The 21,370-nt window shown below is 30.9% G+C and overlaps 1 protein-coding gene across 2 annotated transcripts; it reads right to left on the reverse strand.

Annotated features, from left to right (window-relative positions):
* Positions 1–3,452: 3,452 nt before the first annotated feature.
* On the reverse strand, positions 3,453–7,780 carry LOC117929754 (ABC transporter B family member 27-like). 2 transcript variants are annotated; one of them, XM_034850152.1, is made up of 7 exons: positions 7,486–7,780; positions 6,582–6,629; positions 6,452–6,487; positions 6,300–6,374; positions 4,739–4,863; positions 3,829–3,928; positions 3,453–3,599 (listed from the first exon to the last, which is right to left on the reverse strand). In XM_034850152.1, exons 1-7 carry the CDS (start codon positions 7,522–7,524, stop codon positions 3,591–3,593), a joined length of 432 nt encoding a protein of 143 aa, XP_034706043.1. In that variant the 5' UTR covers positions 7,525–7,780; the 3' UTR covers positions 3,453–3,590. The 2 variants fall into 2 exon arrangements, with proteins under 2 accessions (XP_034706043.1, XP_034706042.1); XM_034850151.1 differs by having other exon boundaries at positions 7,483–7,780.
* Positions 7,781–21,370: the final 13,590 nt, after the last annotated feature.

The following is a 21,370-nucleotide window of genomic DNA, read 5'->3' on the forward strand; positions in this document are numbered from 1 at the left end:
TCCCTGGAGCTTATTTGAAGATTAGAGTATTTGGAATTAAACTTAAAATATTAGAGCCTCGGTAATAAAAATGAAATTTGCCAAAAAATGAGTAAGGAACTTTAGGGAATTAAACTGGAAAGATATAGATTTTGAAAGTTGAATTTGCAATAATAACAATAATAAGGAATGAACTTTAGGAAATTGAACTGCGAAAATATAGATTTCAAAACTTGAATTAATAACAATAATGATAATAATAAAAAAACGTACTTCAGGAAATTGAATTGCGAGAATATGAATTTTAAATAATAATAATAATAATAATAATACTGCGAGAATGTAGGTTCTGAAAGTTGATTCAACAATAATAATAATTATAAGAAATGAACTTTGAGAAATTAAACTGTGAAAATATAAATTTTGAAAGTTGAATTAATAGTGATAGTAGTAATAACGATAAGATTTTGAAAGTTGATTGGCAATAATGATAGTAATAATAATAACAAAATAATACGGTCTTGAAAGTTGAATTAATGATAATAATAATAATAATAATAATAGGATTAATAATAATAATAATAGGATAATAATAAGAATATTTTAATTGAATTAATAATAATAATAATAATAATAATCGTAATATTTTAAAAGTTAAATTGATAACAAGAATAATAGTAAGATTTTTAAAAGTTGAGTTAATAATAATAATAATAGTGTGATTTTGAAATAATAATAATAATAATAATAATAAATAATAATAATAATAGTAATGATAATAATAATAATAATTAATAAGGTTTTGAAATGATAATGATAAATAATGATAACAAAATTTTGAAAGTCGAATTAATGATAACAATAATAAAATGAGATTTTAAAAGTTAAATTAATAATAATGACAATAAGGTTTTGAGGGCTTGAATTAATAATAACGTTTAATAATAATAATGATAATAATAATAGGACTTCTAAAGTTAATTAATAATAAAAATAAGAATAAGATTTTGAAAGTGGAATTAATAATAACAATAATAATAATAAGATTAATGATAAGATTTTAAAATGTTGGATTAATAAAAATAAGAATAAGATTTTGAAAGCGGAATTCATAATAATAGTAATAATAAATTAATGATAAGATTTTAAAAGATTGGATTAATAAGAATAGGAATAAGGTTTTGAAAATGGAATTAATAATAATAATAATAATAAGATATTGAGAGTTCGAATTAATAATGATAATAATAAGATATTGAGAGCTTGAATTAATAATAAAAATAATAATAGGATTTTGAAAAGTTTGAATTAATAATAAAAATAATAATGATAGAATATTGAGAGTTTGAATTAATAATGATAATAATAGGATATTGAGAGCTTGAATTAATAATAAAAATAATAATAGGATTTTGAAAAATTTGAATTGATAATAAAAATAATAATGATAGAATATTGAGAGTTTGAATTAATAATAATAACAATAATAATACTAAGGATAATGATAATAGAAATAACAACGATGATAATAATAATAATAATAATGACAATAATAAGATTTGGAAAGTTGAATTAATAATAACAATGACAATGATAATAATAATAATAATAATAATAGTAATAACAATTATAATGATAATAGTTAATAATAATAATAATAATAATAATAATAATAATAATAATAATAATAATAATAATATCCGATAACAACCATAACGATAAATAATAATAATAATATCTACTAACAATGATAATAACACTAGTTAATAACAATAATAATAATAATAATAATTAAAATTAATAATAATGATAATAATAATAATGATAATAATAATAATAATAATAATAATAATAATAATAATAATAATCCGCTAATAATAATAATATCCGATAACAACCATAATGATAAATAATAATAATAATATCTACTAAGAATGATAATAACGCTAGTTAATAACAATAATAATAATAATAATTAAAATTAATAATAATGATAATAATAATAATGATAATAATAATAATAATAATCAAAATTAAGCCCAAAGTCAATAAGCCTAAACCCATGTCCAATCCTTAAAAGAGCCCAACTCCATCAAGCCCAAATCCATATCCTAGTTATTAAAAAAAAAATGCCCATCTCCATCTAGCCTAATCCATCAAGCCCAAGTCCATGCCCTCCTTAAGCCCAAGCCAAGTCCTCATCTTCTTCCTCACTTCCGGAGACGGCGACGGAGGAAATGGAGGTGAGAGAGGCAGTGCCGGAGGGCCTCAAAATTTGCCCAGCCTGCCCGCTGTCCGCGTCGTCGCGTTCCAGCGTCGGCATTGGAGCTTGCAGCTGCGGCCCGGTGACTGCGTCCGAGGACGGAGCCAGCAGCTGGATCCTTTACAGGCGCGTGAGGGGCTTCCTCGGTCCAACCTGGCCGTTTGGGGGGGGGGGGGTGAGTTCGCCACGTGCGTCGCCGACAATGCTGCTGCCACCGACTTCCTGTAACGGGCGAGCTGGGTAAAGTGGCTTCAAGGGACGGCGGCGGCGACGAGGGGAGAGTTGAACTGGCTGCAAAGGAGGAGGACGGGTCGCCTTTGCATGGCTCCCATGCACGCATCCATGGAGCTTCATATACACGGAGAAGGAATGAAATGACTGAAGGGGTGATGCTTGGGACAGGTGGTGGAAAGTGGCAGGGAGGAACGGGTTCAGTGGGTGTGAGTCCTCATCTCATGTGTCCATTAATGAACTCATATGTAGGAGGAGGTCAAAACAAATTTCCAGAATGAGTTTTAAGATAAAGATCAGAACGCAAACGCTCGGATCTCATATGAATACTCAAAACAGGGGATATAGAACAGGTTAGGAAAACAAACATAAAGCAAAAGCAAGCTATCTCAAATTCCACAAAAACCAGCGAGGATCATGCCACAAGACACATTCAAACGATGAAAACAAACTTCATTGATACCCAGACACCACAATAAAAAGATATAAACGTAGAAGAACCAAACGTTAGAAATGGTACCTCAGACTGCTCCTTTTCAGGTCCCCCTTTCTCCTAAAAAATCCCCTCCTTTCTTTTTCTGGTCCCGGATCCCCCTTTTTCTCCTCCTTTTTGATTTCCAGAGAGAAAAAAATGCAGAGCCCAGACCCAAACTCGCCTTTTCTTCCTCTTTTCTTTTTCTGCTCTCCCCCCTCCTCCAGCTGCTGTTCCCCTACCTTTTCCAACCCTCCTATGGCCGCCCTGTTTTGGCTGCCACCCTTTTCCTTCCTTTCTTTTCAGCCGTCCTCGGGCCAGTCCCTCTTCTCTCTTTCACTTCCAGCCGCCCTCGGGTGGATCAAGAAAGCATAAAGAAAAGCAACGAGAAAAGAAAGGAAAAAAACAACAAGAATAATAATAAAAAAAAACCACCTCTGCCCCCAGTTCAGGGGGTCTCTCTTGATCAAAAATGAATTACTGCAAGCACTTACATGTTAACTTCCATGATGATGAGAACATGAAGCCAAGACCAATAAATACAATTGTTATGCTTGTAAGAGCTGAAGAGAGATTGGAAGTTGCCACATTCTTTATGATCTGGGAGTCTTCAGATAGTCTACTTAGGAGTTCGCCAGTTAAATATCAAGTATGCTGAATTGTAGTCAAAAGGCCCAGGTGAAAATTAATATTAGATTATACAAAAAGCACTCTTGGATCATTTTCCTTGATATGACCCCATGGACTCCAACAACATGTAAACTGTATATTGCAGGATCCATGAATTTGAACCCATGAAACCCACTAGTGCAATGGCTTAAAAACTGGTAAGATGTCACAAACAACTATGGGGTTCTTTTGAATTAAGAATTGATAGGCTTACCTGATTAATGAGGTGACTGAATAAGTCCTTTCTCAAATGAGCTACAATCCTTTCGCTAACAGAAGCAAACAACCATTCCCGAACTGCTACACACAGAGAACTAAAAAGAAAAGAAGGTTGATTAATTTCCTAAGAAGTTCTAATGGTAGCCAATACAAAACCAATGTGGCTAGGAAAATGGATATGATCATAGGATTTTCTTGCATCCAAAAGCAGACAGAGGAAAATTAGTGACTGCCACTTCTTATCTTTAATTTAAGCTAAAATGGAAAATTGATGGAATCACCAATGTCAGCTGGAAGAAATCTTTAACTCACAGGTGGGAATATGACTCAAACAAACTAACATTAATAAAAGAAATTCAATGATAGAGGAAATAAACAACCATAGAACTGAATAGATCAATAAAATTTTCTTTCACTCTTTAAAGTTCTGGAATTGGTTTCTATAGATTAGGAGAGGTTTGAAGAGTTACTTCCCAATTAAAATTTCCCTAGGGTAAAAACAAATTGAACTCCTGATTTTGTAAGAACTATTCGCAAAAGTAACAACTTCACTTCACTTGTATCAATTGCTCTTCTTGGCAAAGGATATTCAGTCCAAGTCTTGTCTGTTACATTTGACAATTTGAGCATTAAATTTGGTGATGTACTGTGGAAATATCAACATACACACCACAGCAGCGTAGGAATGAGTTCAATTTTTTCAGATCATCAAATGACCTCAAAGAAATGTTAACCAAAAAAATATTCAGTTGGTAGGAAAAAGGACACAATAATCTCACTTCAAGTCTTGCATAAAATGGATGAATATCAATTCCTGCTGGGATTACCAATGCTACGGAATTATCTGGAGTACTCGAATACGATGAAGATCAAAGAAGAGAAAACTGTGGTAGAATTGGCCATACCCTAATACAACTATCAGCACAACAGCTAGTGCAGCATTCTTGACAGCAGTCAAGGCTTCAGATTGTTGTTCAGGAGTCCTTATATCTCTTGATACAATGTCTATTACCATTCCACCATATTTTGGCTGTAACATAAGAAATTAAATAAAAGACAAACAAAGAGTTATAATAGGAGCAGAAACCAAATTATATGATCTTACGTGAATATTTCTTTTGCAATCTGTCAGAACAGAAGAGTTAGAGAAAGTTTTCACCAGAATATGCCTTGCCCACTTGCAGGAAAGAAACTACCATTACAGTCAACACTAATATTTTCATCACTTAATAACTTGATAGCTTTTATGGAAAACAAATGAATCTATTCATATTCCAAACAAAAGAAACAGGGAAAGATATAAAATCATGAAATGTTGGAAATCCCAAAAAGAATTTGATTAAACACTTCCAACTTCAATATAACCAGCCAGGTTATATAAGGAAAAGTTCAACCAAAACAACCTAGATGAGCTTAAGCAAAGAACTTAGTAGCTAGGGTCTGGTTGCTCAATAAGAAAATTTATGTGATCCAATATAATGTGACAATCAATTTTTTGATTATCTTTGTTAGGACCGTGGAAGCTCTGATATCACTTGTTGGAAACAAATCACAACACCCAAATGCAACAAGTAAAATAAAATAAAATAGAGAAGACATAAAATTTATGTGGTTTGGTATAATTACCTACGTCCACGGGAAAGGGAGATCAAATTTATTACAAACTTTAAGAATACACACTTCAAACTCTCTCAACCATTCTCTACCTAAAACCTAATGTACCCTTTGCCTATCTCTCTTCACTCTTGAATACTTTTTCTTTCTCTCTCCCTCTTTGTAAATCTATTATAAAACCACATAGCTATAGAATCCTATGGATTAACCCAAACAAACAGTTTCTCATCCTAGTCAAACTTAAAAAGGTAATTTACTAAAATACAAATTCTATAAATATTGACTTTTCTAAAAATAAAAATAAATAATTTGAGTCAAATCTCAACAATCTTGTTCACACCCACAATTAATAAGTTGCCCAAGGGGTTCAACTTGAAGGTAAGATTTTCTGGGATAATATACAAAACAAAGAGGAGTGAGAGCATAAGAAAGGCTTGTATAGATGTCCTAATACAAGAATTTAGTTAGTACTTGAAAATCGAAGAGAAAGGGGCTTGAAAAGTGGCAGATCAGTAGCCTTCATGTGGTTGAGCAAGTGACAATGGTGTTGGCATAGATTTTGAAGACTTTGGCTTTTTAACTTGTAGCAAAATCTTAAATAGTATGCAAAGTTATGAAGGAGATAGCAAAAGAGTTGTGCATATGACATGGTATTGATCTTCAATCTCACCCCAAAACAGAAGGAGGTAGATTCAAATAGAAGACTCGTTCTTTTTGGAGTCAGGGAGCATAATATAATGAATCATAAAAGTTCCATATTTTGACATTCATCACTGAGCCAACACCATTCCTAAACAGGGAAAAGAAACATGAGAGAGGCAGAGCATAGGCACTGGTACGAAAAGGACTTACCAGCATAACAATTGATGTAGATGCTACCAAAAGCGCGATGGTGGCAACAATTAGCTTCCCAGCTTCAGGCTTTGCCTGGAAAAGTCAAGATGCTATCAACTTCATATGTTCAGAAATTCTAGAAATAATTATAAAAACAAATCCTCTATTACCAAGGAAAATACTCTGAAAAATCCCACTTTTGCTGCCTGTATTAGCCAAAATAAAATCAGGCTCAATAGAACTGCTTCTGATGAGTGTTGAATGGAAACATGTATTCAAACAACACAAACAAACAATCACCTGATATGCTAAGCCATGCTCAAGGTCATCATTTGCATTTTGCCGTTCCTAGAGTGATTAAAGTGAATCAACTGTCAGTTTAAGATGAACTTGAAGCACTACAATATTTTGGTCCCATTCAAAGCCGTAGTCCCTTTCTCTTCAATTACAAGTACCAACAAGTAAAAAAAAAAAAAAACCTTGAAAAGGAAAAACTAAAACTCATATATGAAATTTGGAAGGAAGCGTCAGGGAAAGAAAATTGTTCATGTCTGTAGATATGGCAGCTCATTATCCTAGACTGCAGGATTACTAAAATACAACGCATTACACATACCAGGAACTCAATTTAGCTTGTATATTAAGCCTATTTTCTTGAAATGACATTGCAAAAGGAAAGTTAGGCATTTTCCATCAACGATTGGAGCACTTTCAAATGATTTCCGGGATTGACATTTATCCAAAGCTAAGTCTTGTGATATCCATATAGGATAGGAGAAAAAGTTTATGACATTGTATAAGTATGAATTTCTGTTAACCATGTAGACGAACAATATCTACGAAGTTGGGTGTCGACTTTTACAAATGGTATCAGAGCCCATCCTACATTTTGAAATAATATTAAATACAAAAAATTCATTTAATTCATCTAACACAGAAAAACAAATTATTAAAATTAAAATGGAGAAGAAAACTGAACAAACACATCCAAGATCTTGATATGGGCATGCCAAGAGAACATGGTTTTGCTAAAAAATTGCAGAATATCCCAGCACTAGCCTTTCAACGAATTAAAGGAAAAAAAAAAAAACCCAAAATAACAAAGAAAAAAAACCTGCATGGGCTACTCAAAGAATTCAAAACATGATGCAAATATAAAGAAATCAAGAAAGAGAACCGAATGGGTTCAGAGGAAACTCACCACCTCATTCAAAGGAGGGGCAGTCTCATTACCAGAGGCCATTTTCGATTCCGGGGTCTTCTCTAAATGCTGTATTGTTTATCTCTTAGCCCATAAAGAGGGCATTTGAGCTTCAAGGAAATCCAAATTCCAACATGTTCGCGGGAAAACGATTGAAAAAGAAAGTCGTTGGAAGTCATTCGGAAAAGACAACTGCAGAAAATCAGTAACCACCACATAAATAAATTAAAAAAAGGGAAAAATAAAACAAAACTAGTGTAGACGTATAAGATTGGAGTTGGAAACAGGAATGTAGGTGTTTTTGCTTCATTGACTTAGACTCTGATACGATTGGAGGTGGAAACTGGAAAGTAGTGTCTTTGCTCCATTGACTTAGACTCTGATGCGATTGGAGTTGGAAACTGGAAAGTAGTGTCTTTGCTTAGACTCTGATACGATTGGAGGTGGAAACTGGAAAGTAGTGTCTTTGCTCCATTTACTTCTAAATTATGAGAGAACTTATCCTTTCGCCCGTCATTCAAGTGATTGATTTATGGTTTGGAGATGGTTGAATAAATGATATAAACAAAGTAGGTGTCTCTACTCTATTCACTTTTAAATTCTATGAAACTATCTTTTCACCTTTTATTTAAGTTATAGATTTTGGTCGGATTAATGATGGTTGAATCATTGATAGATGTCTGAAAAAGATATATATCTTAAAATTAGTAACCACATAAAAAAAAATAAAAAAAATAAAACAAAATTAACATAGACTAATACGATTGGATAAATTACGAGAATTCATCTTTTCGCCTGTAATTCAAGTTACTTATTTAGGGTTTAGTGGTTGAATAGTCACATATAAATATATAATTTATATAAAAAATAAATTAAAAATTTTAATATATATATATATCAAGAAATTTTAAAAATGATAATACTTATTTTTCATCCTTGATATTATCAAAATTAAATAACCAATAAATATAAATGTATTGATATTTCAAATTTTATAAATAAAAATATGTATAATATTCAAATATGAATAAATATATTAAAATAGAAGAAAATTATTTTATTTATATTTTCTTTTACTTATATTACATTATTTTGTTTATATTAAAAAAGATTAAAATAATTATATTAATTTAACTTTGGTTTACAAGTTTTAAATTATTACAATCAATAATAATGCGATCATGCCCTTAACATATGAGTTGAGGTTCCATGGTTCGAATCCACTCCCTCAGTTTTAGAGGTTTTTTAAAAATCATCCTTAATTCTCATCCCACATTGGAAGATGATAATGTTTAAATTTGCATTTCATAATTGGAAGCGCACGCAAGTGGGCCAACGTTGGACCCTTTACTTGGGCTCAACAGTTGGGCTAGGCTTCTTCCCAACCTTTTGAGGAAAAAACAAAAAGGTGAATTGGTAGACCGACCAATCGGCTCAACGGTCCAGGTAAGGGCTCAACAATGGGGCTAGGCTTCCTCCCAGCCTTTGAGGGGAAAAAAAAGGCGAACTAGCAGACCGGTCTAGGCTCCGGTTGACGGTGGCTTTGGTCGGTGGTTTGACTGATTTGACTGACCAGTCTGATTTGATTTTCAAAACATTGCTGAGAACTCATGAGAATAAGAATTCATGTCACTCCATTTATAATCATAGGCGGTGGGTTTGGTGTATGACATAAAGGCCACACTAATTCCTCCTTTGTGATTTAGAATAACTATTTTTTCGTTGGAATGATACAAAACCCATTATTTCTCAGTAAAGGAGTATAAAGAATCTATTTGGCAATAAAAAATAAGAAATACTTTTTTAAAAATAACTTTTATATGTAATTATTATTTTCAATTATTTTTTATATTTATATAATCATTTTTAAAATAATCATATAAAATAATTATAAACAATTAAAATATATTATAAAAAATCCTTTATTTTAAAATAATTATAAAAAATTTAGAGTATGTTTGGTCATGTGATTTGAAAACAATTTTTAAAATTTCTTGATACTTTTTGACTGTTGTTATCTTAAAACAACTATTGGAAACAAAGTAAAATAAAAAATGGATTTTAGAGAATAAATAGAAATTGTTTTTATAAATTTTTAAAAATAAAAAAAACATAGAAAATTTGAAAAAAACAAACTATAATAAATAAATAAAATTGAATATGATGTCATTTTCTTTCTCTTTCTACGATCAAATACTGATACCGAGAATCTTCAAATATGATATTCCTTTAAGTTACACATACTTTTTTAAATTTCTTTTAATTTCTCTAAAATTTTTCATCAAGTAAATAAGTTTCAAATCAAATTGTACTTGATACATACATTTTATTAATTTAAAAAAATAATTTGAAATTCAAATACCGATTTATTTAATAATAAAAAATCATGGAACTTTAGAAGGTCATAGACCAAAATTTATTTTAAATGTTTGGTTCAGTTTCTTTTTTATATAGATTACAATTTTTTATTGGGCAAATAAACTCCAAATTAAGTAAGACTAAATGCTTTGGACTCATTAATGAGTACAGTGATTTTTAAAAGTAATTTTAAACTCAAATAATGAATCAATTAATATAAAAAAATTATGTATAAAAATGGATCTAAAACGACTTTATTTTTAGGTATCTATACTCTTTGAGACTTAGTCTTTCAATTATACTTCTTTAGAGGCTGCATGTACAATATATGCCTCTTCAGGGGCTATTGTTTCATTTATACATCTTCAGAGACTACTTAAGATTAATAAGTCATTTTATGGCCTCTTCAAGGTTGCCAAGGGCTTATTTAGTTAGTGTTTTTGAAAACTGTTCTGGAAATTTTTTTTTAAGAACAATTTTAAGAATATATATATATATATATTTTTTTTTGTGTTTTTAGAAACAAAATTATGTTTGGTAATTGAATTTTGAAAAACAATTTTTGTTCTTAAAAACAAAAGAAAATATGTTTGGTTGAGTTAATAAAAAATGTTTTTTAGAATAAGTAAAAAAAAAAAAGTTGTAATTTTCTTAATTTAATTTTTTTTCCAATAAATTTAAGAACTTTTGACTATTCCTTAGGGGTGTTTCTCTTCATACTGCCTTTCTTGATCTAAAAAATAGAACACTTCTCCATATGCTTTTCATAATATCTCCAAATAGTCTCTATTTTTCTCTGTAAATATCAAGAACGGACCATCATCGTCATTGACAATTGCGACAAACAAGTTTGCAACAATGTTGCATTGAAACACCAACAAGATCACACTTATTCTCATCTATGATGTTCTTGAATAGATTATGATCATTCTTCCTCTTCTTAACTCTCTTTCCTCTTATCTAATCGTGAAATTTGCCGACTACTTTAGACTTAAGAGACCTTGCATCTGGTGTTCTAGGCTCAATCACATTTTCAAACTTGAGAAGGTTAGGGTAAGACTTCTTACAGAGGACTTATCTGTGAAGCCAACACTATGGAGATTTCGAAACTAGGGTATTGTTCGAATCATAAAAAATTGGTTGAATTGCAAGATATGTGTGAGGATTGCTTATCTTTATCATGACCTGGTTATTGTGAATTATCAAAGAAGATTGTTTTCATTTCATGGGTGAAGTATGTTGGTATGATTTAAGGTCACAATGAGAAGATTGTGGAAAATGGGGAGGTAAATTCTACTCTCCTTATTTTTCGACCAAATCCTCTTAGAAGGTTTTGGATTGTACCTAGAAAGAGGATTTTGCAGCTAGTCGATGCGAGGAAGATGAAGGGACTGATGGCAACAAGAGAAATCATATACTTTCTAATATTGATGCAAATTCTGGACTAAGAGAAAATGAGGCAGATGAGGATTGATTCACAAGTGACAACAGGGAATGTGAGAATAGATTGGAAACACGGAGAACATGGATTCTTTTTCTGTTTTGTAAACAGTGAAAAAAAAAAAAGGAAAACAAGGATTTTTTGTTATCCAAAAAAAGACATTTTGGAAACACGAAGAACAATGAAAACAATAAGTATGTCACTTTCCAAACAAGTTGTGTGTTTTTTGCTTTGAGAAACAAAAAACAATTCTCAAAAACAACAACCAAACAAACTCCAAGTTTTCAAGTGTTTTCCTTTTTTGGGGAACTACATCATTCGAACTAACAGGTCTATCATGCTTTCATTTATAATAGCTGCTTGTTTTACTACGACATAAATTTATAACACTTTAGGTGTGTTTTAGATTTATTTGTTGTAGAACTAGTTAATTGACAATTGGTTAATTATGCTTCAAGGATATCAAATCATATTCTTTTTCTAGTGTCTAAAAAAATTATAAGGGAATCAATTGTCCTTGAGCTTGCTCTATCATTCATTATCTTGAACTTTTCTTATTTGATGTTGTTCTTCTTCTCTTTGGTAGACGAGCCTAAAAAACCTTTAACTCCCATATGAGCACCCTTATGATATTTGATAATCCATTTAATCACCTCAAAGAAATTTTAGCAAGGTCTCTAAGATCATATAAACATTGGTGTTCATGATAGTCCTAATTAAGAGTAGCTTATTTAACTAACCTACCTTTATTATCAAATATCCCTGTAGACTAAAAAAAAAATATCAAAGACCATGATAATAAACATTCGTTGTTGTTGCAACACATTATCCAAAGACCAAAGTATGAGATACTTGGTCTTCTGATTCGTCTTATGCTACCTTTGATATACCACTCTTTTTGTAAGGTTCATTTATAAGGAATTACTAGTTCCACCTAAATTAGATTCTTTGCAATTAGTTACTATTTCTAGATTAATTTATTCAGTCTAAATGATTAGTTGGGCTTGGTTTATTATGAGAAAGACAATGATAATCAATTAATAGACATGCTATCTATAACAAGGAAAAACAACCATGCATATAGTAGTATTGAGCGTTCAAGGCAAACAATAGTTTGGTAAAAATGTAGTGTTCTTAGGACTACATATTTATTTTGCAAAGTATCCTAGTATTATAAGAGTTAAACTTACGATGGGAAAGTTATGACCTTATTACTAGTTAGAGACCTTCTCAAATTGATCTTTCAGTCTTAACTATAGAAGGTGCCTAAGGTAAGATCAACATACCTTATAAGTTTAGCCCTTGGCTTATGCAAGTGGGATCATGGTGGGTGATTCATTCATTGCATATCTAAGTTAAGTGTGTAACAATTATCCTTAACATCAATGCTACAAAGTGAACAACTTACTATTGGGTTAGTTGCTCCCACTACAAACATGTATGGTCTTGTTCATATGGAAAGTCCATATCCCTTGATTCCTAGGCCTAACCCACCGTTAGGGTAGTGATGAACCAAAGTCACGATGAGATTGAGTTACAAACCCTCCTATTATATGATCAATTGACACACTCTATCTCATAAAGGGTATATGTCAAATTTCACTTAAGGAATTATTGCGGCTACAAATTTCATGATCACATGTCCTTATGATCACTTAATGGGACACATTGTTTCAATCCCATAAGATATCATAATGCCTTTATTGAGAATACTTGATGCCACTTGCTTCTATTAATAGTAAACCAATTTGTAGGGAATATATGACTATTTTAGGGTTTTACTCATAAGCCAACGTCTCTTGTTGATTTTAGCACAAACTTAATATCTTTTTATGGTTGAAAGTCCATTTAATATAGTGGCTTGGTAAATCATGACTATTCAATAGTCAATGTCATGATTCACAATAAGTCTTGTTCAATATGTAACCATACACACTAGTATACTGACTATGAGAAATCCATGTCAATGACCAAGACCAGTCATCCCTCCAATTAGGAGATAATGCACTAAAACCTTTTATAGATTGCCTAAGCCCACGAACCAGCTATGAACAACTCATTAATCATGCAAAGAACTCATGACTTGGATCTTTCATATAATTCCTAATATACTTAGGTCATGTACAATACAAGTGATACAAGTTTGAATGCTCAAATCAATATTAATGCAAACAATGGATAGATTACTGGAAAGTCAAGTTTAACTTTATCACATTATGTCTTACTTTTAAGAACTATATTCCAACAGATGCATATTGGAGAAGCGTATATGTTGGATGTATACGACCATGAGAGATGTTTATTATATGTATACTAAGTGATACTTTAGAGAGTTTGTTGAAAAATAGAATCGAACACACAAATCAGTATATTGACATTCAAACATCATATCGACATTATATTGGTAGACATTTTAAATGCCTTTTATTAGGCATTCAAACGTTAGTGTCTCCACTTAACTATTTCATGTTTTCTTTTATATTTTAAATAGTTTTTTTTTGTTAATTTTAATTTAAGAAAATCTCTCCAAAAATTGCTCACCTAGGGCTTTGGTATAAATAGGAACATTTTCTAAATTAAAGAATACACATAAGAACATAACCATGCTCTCCAAGTTGACTTTGTTGGAATTAGCCTTGTAAAATTAGACACTTGAAGCATAATAAATGAAGTTGGTTCTTTAGTTCAATTTTGTTGTGCAAATTTTATGGATGTGTGATTTATTTTATGTATTGTCCTTATAAATATTCAACCTAATCAAACACACCGTAATGGGTGTATGTGGATACACAAAGGACATAGATCATGGGATCCTTATGACTTCATAAGTGTGTTCATAGTAGTCCATGGATTTGGGTAATTTAATAGAAGCTATATAGTGTATCACGTTCCATGAAAATAGAATGATTTGCCTTGGTGGCCAAGGCAAGTCTCTAAGTGCTAGTGTGCATCCATAGCATATTGAACAAGATCTAAAGAAATCCATGTCATGTATATTGGAATATTTTTTTATATTTAAAAAAAGCCTTTCTAAGCCTTGGATCATTGGGGTGCATGTAACTATCTTCACAAGGATACTAGATCTAGGCAACATAAGCATTAAAAACAATAAGACTCAAAATATTGGTGCTAAAAAACATTACCTATGATTTAGATGTTCCTAGATAAGTTCTAGTCAATGAAGAGGATGGTATGGATCTCAAAAACCTTGAGATCTTTCGCTTGATAACACTTTCCTGAATCTTAGAACTTGAGAATGGTGGAATTCTTTCTATAAGGATGAACATTGGGGATTTCTTTTTCTGGAAGACAAAGTGAATGGAATGTCTAACCTTAAACCCTTAAGGGGTTTATATAAACTTTCTTGTGGACTTAAGTGACTTGAACCTATCTTGGGCTCAGGTCACTTAATGTAGTCCACTGGATCTTAATTAATTAATTAGAACTATTAGGTTGCAATAATTAATTAGCCCAATCTAGAAACATAATTCATAAGCTCTTGTGAAACCTTGCATATTTACTAAAATGCTTTTATGCCCATGTATGAATAAAGAAACCAAATATCCTTAAAAAAAAGTGCCACTAAGGAATGTGAGTTTGAGTAAGGACTATTAAAACCCCTAGGAAAGTACCAATTTCCTCATAATCCAACTTCGAAGTTAACTCAGCATCCTACTATATTGACTAAACTACACTCCAGTATCTTATAATATTGTATGCAAGCTCCCCATGAACTAGTGTTCGCAAACTAACGAGGTGAATGCTATCATCTTCTTAAGATTACCTCTACCATCTTTGAGTCTTAGATTCTCTTATTATATAATTAATTGACATATATGCCTCTATAAGAGCATATGTTAAATCCTTCGGATCACCCAAGGATGCACACTATCTTAAACACATGAGATATCATGGTTCCTATCTTGAGAATACTTATTGCCACTTGCCTCAATCAATAATGACTCAATCTATGGAGAATATTTGACCATCTTAGGGTTTTACTCATAGGTCAAAGCCACTGAAAACCTTAGTACTAGATCAATATTCTGTTAAGGTCGAGAGCTCATGCAACATAGTAACTTGGTGAAGTCATGATTATGTGATGACCCATGTCATAACTTACCATAGGTCATGTCCAAAGGGTAACCATATATATTAGTGTGTCCACCATGGGAAATCCATCTCGATGACCAAGATAAGTCTTTCCTCTAATTAGGAGGTAGTGCATTATAATCTTAGATAGATTACCTAAGTTTATGAACTAACTGTGAATATCTCATCAATGTACAATGAACCCATGACTTGGACTTCCATGTAACTCTTAATGCTCTCAAGTCATATATAATACAAGTGATGTGGACTTGAATTCTCAACATACATAATACATAAATAGGATAATGAATGGAAAAATGAAATCATAATATAAATATTAGTTAAATCCATTTGTTATTACATCATATCATACTCTTAAGAGCTCTATCCTAACAATGTATGCTATTACTTGTACATGCATAATCTCCTAGTTACTATGTTTCATGTGCTCTCAATCTTGAAAAGTCATCAAGCTAGTGTAATGTTTGTGGTCACTTTGAGTTATGTATGAGTTAAATCCTAAAATGATAATATATCCTGTTAACTTTAGTGATTATTTGATTCAATATGTAGTAAGATAGATATTTAATAGAGACACGAAAATATCCTTTATAGGACAATGATATCCACTTGAGAGACACCAAAATATCCTTCATAGGATAGTCATATCTACTTGAGTAATATTGAGGTTAATGATAATGTTTTAACCTATGACCATGGTAATTATGTTAAATTGAAATATGATATTTATCCTAAGGGATATGGAAATATCAGTTGATTAGAGAAAAAGTGAATTTGTAACTTAATGGAATCAGGATATAATTTAATTTGTGGATGGCAAAATCCAAATTAAATTATGGATATTAGTGCATGGGAGCATGTGCAATGGCATCGAGGATAAGGATAAAACCTTTATTAATTTAATTGCTTCAAATTAATTTACATAAAATATTGGAATGCAATTAGTTTTCTTTAATGGAGTGAAGATTAATTATAGAATATTATTCAATTAATTTTGCACGAGCCAATTGATTTATGGGTCTTGTGGTCCCACTCTAGTTATATCAATTTCAAGTTTACAATTGTTTAGTGAGTAATTAGGAAATTAGGGTGCACCATGTGTTTTGGGTGTACCATAAGAGTTAAGGATAAGGTTAGACTCATTAATAGTAAGATGGTAACTTTAGTCATCAAGGTGGAATGTTGTGGATTGCAACTTGACACAAGGTGCAGTTGAATACGGGGTATTCCTCAAAAGTGGACCAAGTTATGGTTGAGAGACCAAATGGACACTTCCATCATCGTTAGTGGGGGTCTGTGAGAGGCCCATTAGACGATGTTCAATGCAACATTCATAGAATCCACTAACAAATGCGCAAAACGTGGAGATTTGCTTTTCTATGTTTTCTATTTTTTAAATAAAAAATAAAAAATAATTTTTGTAATTTACAAAAACTCTAAAAAATTTGTATTGAAAAAAGTAATTGTTTTAAAATTTGTTTAAAATAATTGATGTATGAAAAAATTCTTTAATTTTTGAACATGTTTTTCAAATAAGGTAAATCTATATATATATTTTTATAAGATGCTTTATTTTTATATAGAAGTTTTTGATTTTGAAAACAAAAAATAAAATATTAGATTTTTAAAAGTAAATTTGTATGATGTGAAAGAAAATTTTAATGTACATATTTAAAATTATATTACCTATTATTGGACCAGTCAAGAAAACTCTAAAAAAATAAATGGAAGAAAAATGATTACCGGACCTTTTAAGAGTTCATTAGGTAATGATTTTAGAAAATATTTCTAATATTTTTAATACTTAAAACTTTTTATTTTTCAAGTATTAATTTTTTATTTTTTATTTAAAAATTAGAATCAAATACAGTCTAAATCTTTATAGAGGGGAGTTGCCACTAATGATAGGTTCAGTGGGCAGGCACACACTTAGCTACAGCCTCTCATTCTCATAGTTAAAAGAGGCTGCGGCAATAACCCCAGTTGTAAAGAGGTAACAGAAGATGAGGGTTGAAGCGAAGAAAGGTTGTGGAGTAGCATTAATACTGACTGCAATGATACTCCTCCATACAAATATGTGCAGAGCTGCTTCACTGAGAAAGGGCAACGCTAGCAGCGGGTGCCATGGGGGACTCCACGAATGCCTGGTGGCTGATGAGGTAGGGTGGGAGGAGTTCTTGATGGATTCCGAAATAAGCAGGGTGCTTAGGGAGGAAGCCAAGAGCATAAGCTCGCGCACCCTTATATCATGGGTAGCAGCTGTGCCTTGCGGACAAGGTGGAGCCTATATCAATTGCTTGCCTCCGAAAAATTAAAAAGTTCCGAAACACGAGCATTGCAACACATACAACCGTGGCTGCACCTGATGCCGCAAAATAAATGAAATGCTGCTCCCTATTTCTCCTTTAACTCTGGTGGTGATTCATTAGGGGTCGCTATTGTATCCTCTGTATCCCCAGTATCTTTCTCTTGTGGGAATCCAATGTTCAAAAGTGTCTCAAATTCTATTTTAATCAATTGAAAAGTTTTTGATAATTTCATCTTCTTTTAAAAATATTCACTTTGACAATTATACAATTAGTTTTTTAGTGTGAAATCTTCCTACATGGTTAGGAAAATGTATATGGAGAGATTTTGATGTCTCTAAATTTATAGTACAAATCCTTTTAACGTCTTCTCTTTCTCTTGATTAAAAAAAAATATATATAAACAGATCTATGTAATTTTATCATGGATAGTGATTCATTAGGTGTCGTTATTGTATTCTCTATATCCAATTATCTTTCTCTTGTGAGGATCTACTATTCGAAAATATCTTAAATTCCATTTTGAGTAAATTGAAAAGTTATTGATAATTTCATCTTCTTTTAGAAATATGATAATTATATAATTAGTTTTTTTTTTTATGAAATCTTCCTGGTTAGAAAAATATATAAAAAGAGATTTTGATGTATCTTAATTTGTAGCTCATAATCCTTTTAATGTACTTTTTTCTTTATTATAAAAAATATAAATAAATAGACGTATATAATTTTATCATGGGTAACGCCAATAGAATGCAATTTCTCATAGTTGTGTGCTACTTTGTCACTATAAATGTCCTTTTATGTTCCCATGAGAAGTAACCCTCAAGTTAATTTATTTATTTATGAAAATGCAGTCGTTAGTTAGAGAAAATTGTTTTAAAAAATTGTGTGAATATTTTTATTTATTTGTTTATTAGATCTTACACAGAAGAAATAAAAAGTTGAATAAATAAATAAATAAGAGAAATGTCCTTATATCAAAGACATCCATATCTTTATGGGTGAAATATGCCCTCAAAAACTTCTTTCTTTCTTTCTTTTTTTTTTTTTTTTTACAATAAAAAAACATAAAAATACTTTTTATTATTAGCTATTTTCAAAATAGGTTTTAAGAATCGTTTGGAAAATAAGATGGTTTTGAGAACATATTTTATTTTATTTTTTCATTCATTTTCACTTGCTTTTTAGAATTGTTTTTTTTTTTAAAATTATATAAATATGAAGAATAATTAAAAATAAAATATTATAGATAAAAGTTATTATTAGAGCCTATTTGGGAATATGTTCAAAAACAACTTTCACAAATAGTTTATGAGAAAAATTTAAAAAAAAAAAGTTATTTGGAAATAGTTCCCTGTATTTGTACAATTATTTTTATAACAATCTTTAGAAAGTAAGTGAAAGAAATTAATATGTAATTTTTAGAAAGCATTATATTTTCACAAGTTCTCAAAAAGCCATTTTCCATATATGTATGTATATATGCATGTGTGTGTTTTAATATAATAGACTACTTAGTTTAAGTTGATCATGAACCTGTGTTTTTTACGTGCGCCCTCACTCGGAGTTATCACTTATTTTTATTTATTTTAAAAAGAAAAAAAAAATAGAATCATATATAAATTAATGACTCATTTTTTTTTTTTTTATTATTTATGGAAAAACATGTTTGCTAACAATCTAGTCTAAGTTCGAGGGCCAGGTTTTAATAATGTAACACTTCTTTAAGCCCTAAAAAGATCACTATTAAATAAGTGAAGAAAACTATGATAATTGATTAATAGACTATAAATACTAAGAAATAAGAGAAACAAGGCATGGTGATGAGGAACAAGAAACCGATCATGAATGACCCTTGATTAATAGACTATGATAATTGCAGTACACCCTTGTTTTCTCCCGTTGTCATTACTTATTTTTATATTATTTTTGCTTCTTATTTTTATTTTAGAAAATGACCAACATGCCTTAGATTGAATGATGAGAAAAAAATTGAGTTGAACTTAAAAAACCAGAGAATTTGATATAGCAATGTTAAATTTAAGTGAGGTAATATAAACTTCTAAATAAATGTAACAATTTAACTTTTTATTAGTATGAAAATAATACACATTAAATTATATAATAGTTTTTATATTCCAAAATAACAAAATATATGTTTTTTAACATATAGATAAAATTAAATGATAATTTTTTCCTTGATTTTTAATACATCTTCAAACTTAAATATTTACTTGTTTTATTTAATAAAATTAAAAAATTGATATATTTACATTTATCCTCATCATATCACAATTGAATTTGATAATATGAAAAATAAAAAGTAAAATACTATTAATTTTTTTTAATCATTTTTATATATTCTTAATTTTTTATAATTATTTTAAATTTTAATAATGTATGAATTATATATTTTAAAATTATGTTGATATCATAGCCCAACCACAATTAAATCATCCGTCCATCAATGAACCATGATCTAGTTATTTTTTTTTGATTCAATGAAGAGTTTGCTTCTAAAAATATTGGCTTTAACCTTTCAAGTTAGAACCATACCACCTTTATAATTTTCATGTATATATTATAGACCAATGGCGCACACAATGTAGTTTTGTAAATATATTAGCATTAATTTTCACTACCAACGTTACATTGTTGCATTTTAAAATTTTTTATCTCAATTTTCTCTAAGTGGAGGAACTTGCGCTAAGACATGAAAGCGAAGCAGACCGGCCCATCCATTATTATGAGTGGGGATCTATGAGGAGACCACTGGATGAATCATGTTCAATTTAATATTCATGGAAGTCAGCACTAGGCAATTAATGTCCAAAGCAATGGCCTAAATTGATCATCACCAACTTAATTAGACAACATTTTCTTGTACAAAATCAAGATTTCTTTTGATCCTTGCCCAACTCACGAGAGGGTGCGAAGTCAAACACCATGGAAGTGAGCCATGGGTGGGAGTCATAGTGGGCAACCATGATTTTTATTTCTTTAATTAATTAAGTAACAATAAGAAAATTCCCTTCTGGTTTTTTGAGAGTGAAAGAGAATGGCGTTGATTTTAAGAGGCCCACAGACAGAAAATAGAATTTGGAGCAGAAGTTAAATGGAACCCAAATTCAAATTTCTGATGAATCAATCAATTAATTAATGATTCTTTCCACTCATTAATAAATGTTGAGATGGACGAGTATTGCCACTTGTGAGTTGTGATATGTGAATGGACATGCCCTCTCTCAATTCCTTTCTCATTCTCGCATATAACTAAAAAGAGGCTTGGTGTTGGTGCCACAATCAACTAAGTTGTAAAGAGAAAGATCGAAATTAAGAAAAGTAAGAAAAGATAAGATGGGAATGGAAGTGAAGAAAGGTCCTGCATTGACATTGATATTCCTTGCGATGATACTCCACACAAATACAAGCATTGGTAGGGCAGCTGCCACTTTAGTGATGATGAGGAGCAACCGCAGCAACGGTGGGTGCAAGGGGCGGCTGGAGGAGTGCCTGATTGGGGACATGGATTTGGATGAGGAGTTGTTGATCATGGATTCTGAAATCAGTAGGAGGATGGTGCTTAATTTTGGAAATGCTGTAACCGAGGGCACCAACAAGGCTACCCAGCAAGCAGTGGCTTGTTTACCAGGTAAACCCTATAAAAATT

The sequence above is a fragment of the Vitis riparia genome, chromosome 14 (genome assembly GCF_004353265.1).
Source record: "Vitis riparia cultivar Riparia Gloire de Montpellier isolate 1030 chromosome 14, EGFV_Vit.rip_1.0, whole genome shotgun sequence".
Taxonomy (NCBI): Eukaryota; Viridiplantae; Streptophyta; class Magnoliopsida; order Vitales; family Vitaceae; genus Vitis; species Vitis riparia.

Coding starts and splice junctions, on each gene's coding strand:
- LOC117929754 (XM_034850151.1), bottom strand. CDS start 7,524: ATGGCCTCTGGTAATGAGACTGCCCCTCCTTTGAATGAGGTG. Junction 6,630..7,482: donor CCCCTCCTTTGAATGAGGTG/GTGAGTTTCCTC, acceptor TAATCACTCTAG/GAACGGCAAAATGCAAATGA. Junction 4,864..6,299: donor CTACATCAATTGTTATGCTG/GTAAGTCCTTTT, acceptor CTTATGTTACAG/CCAAAATATGGTGGAATGGT.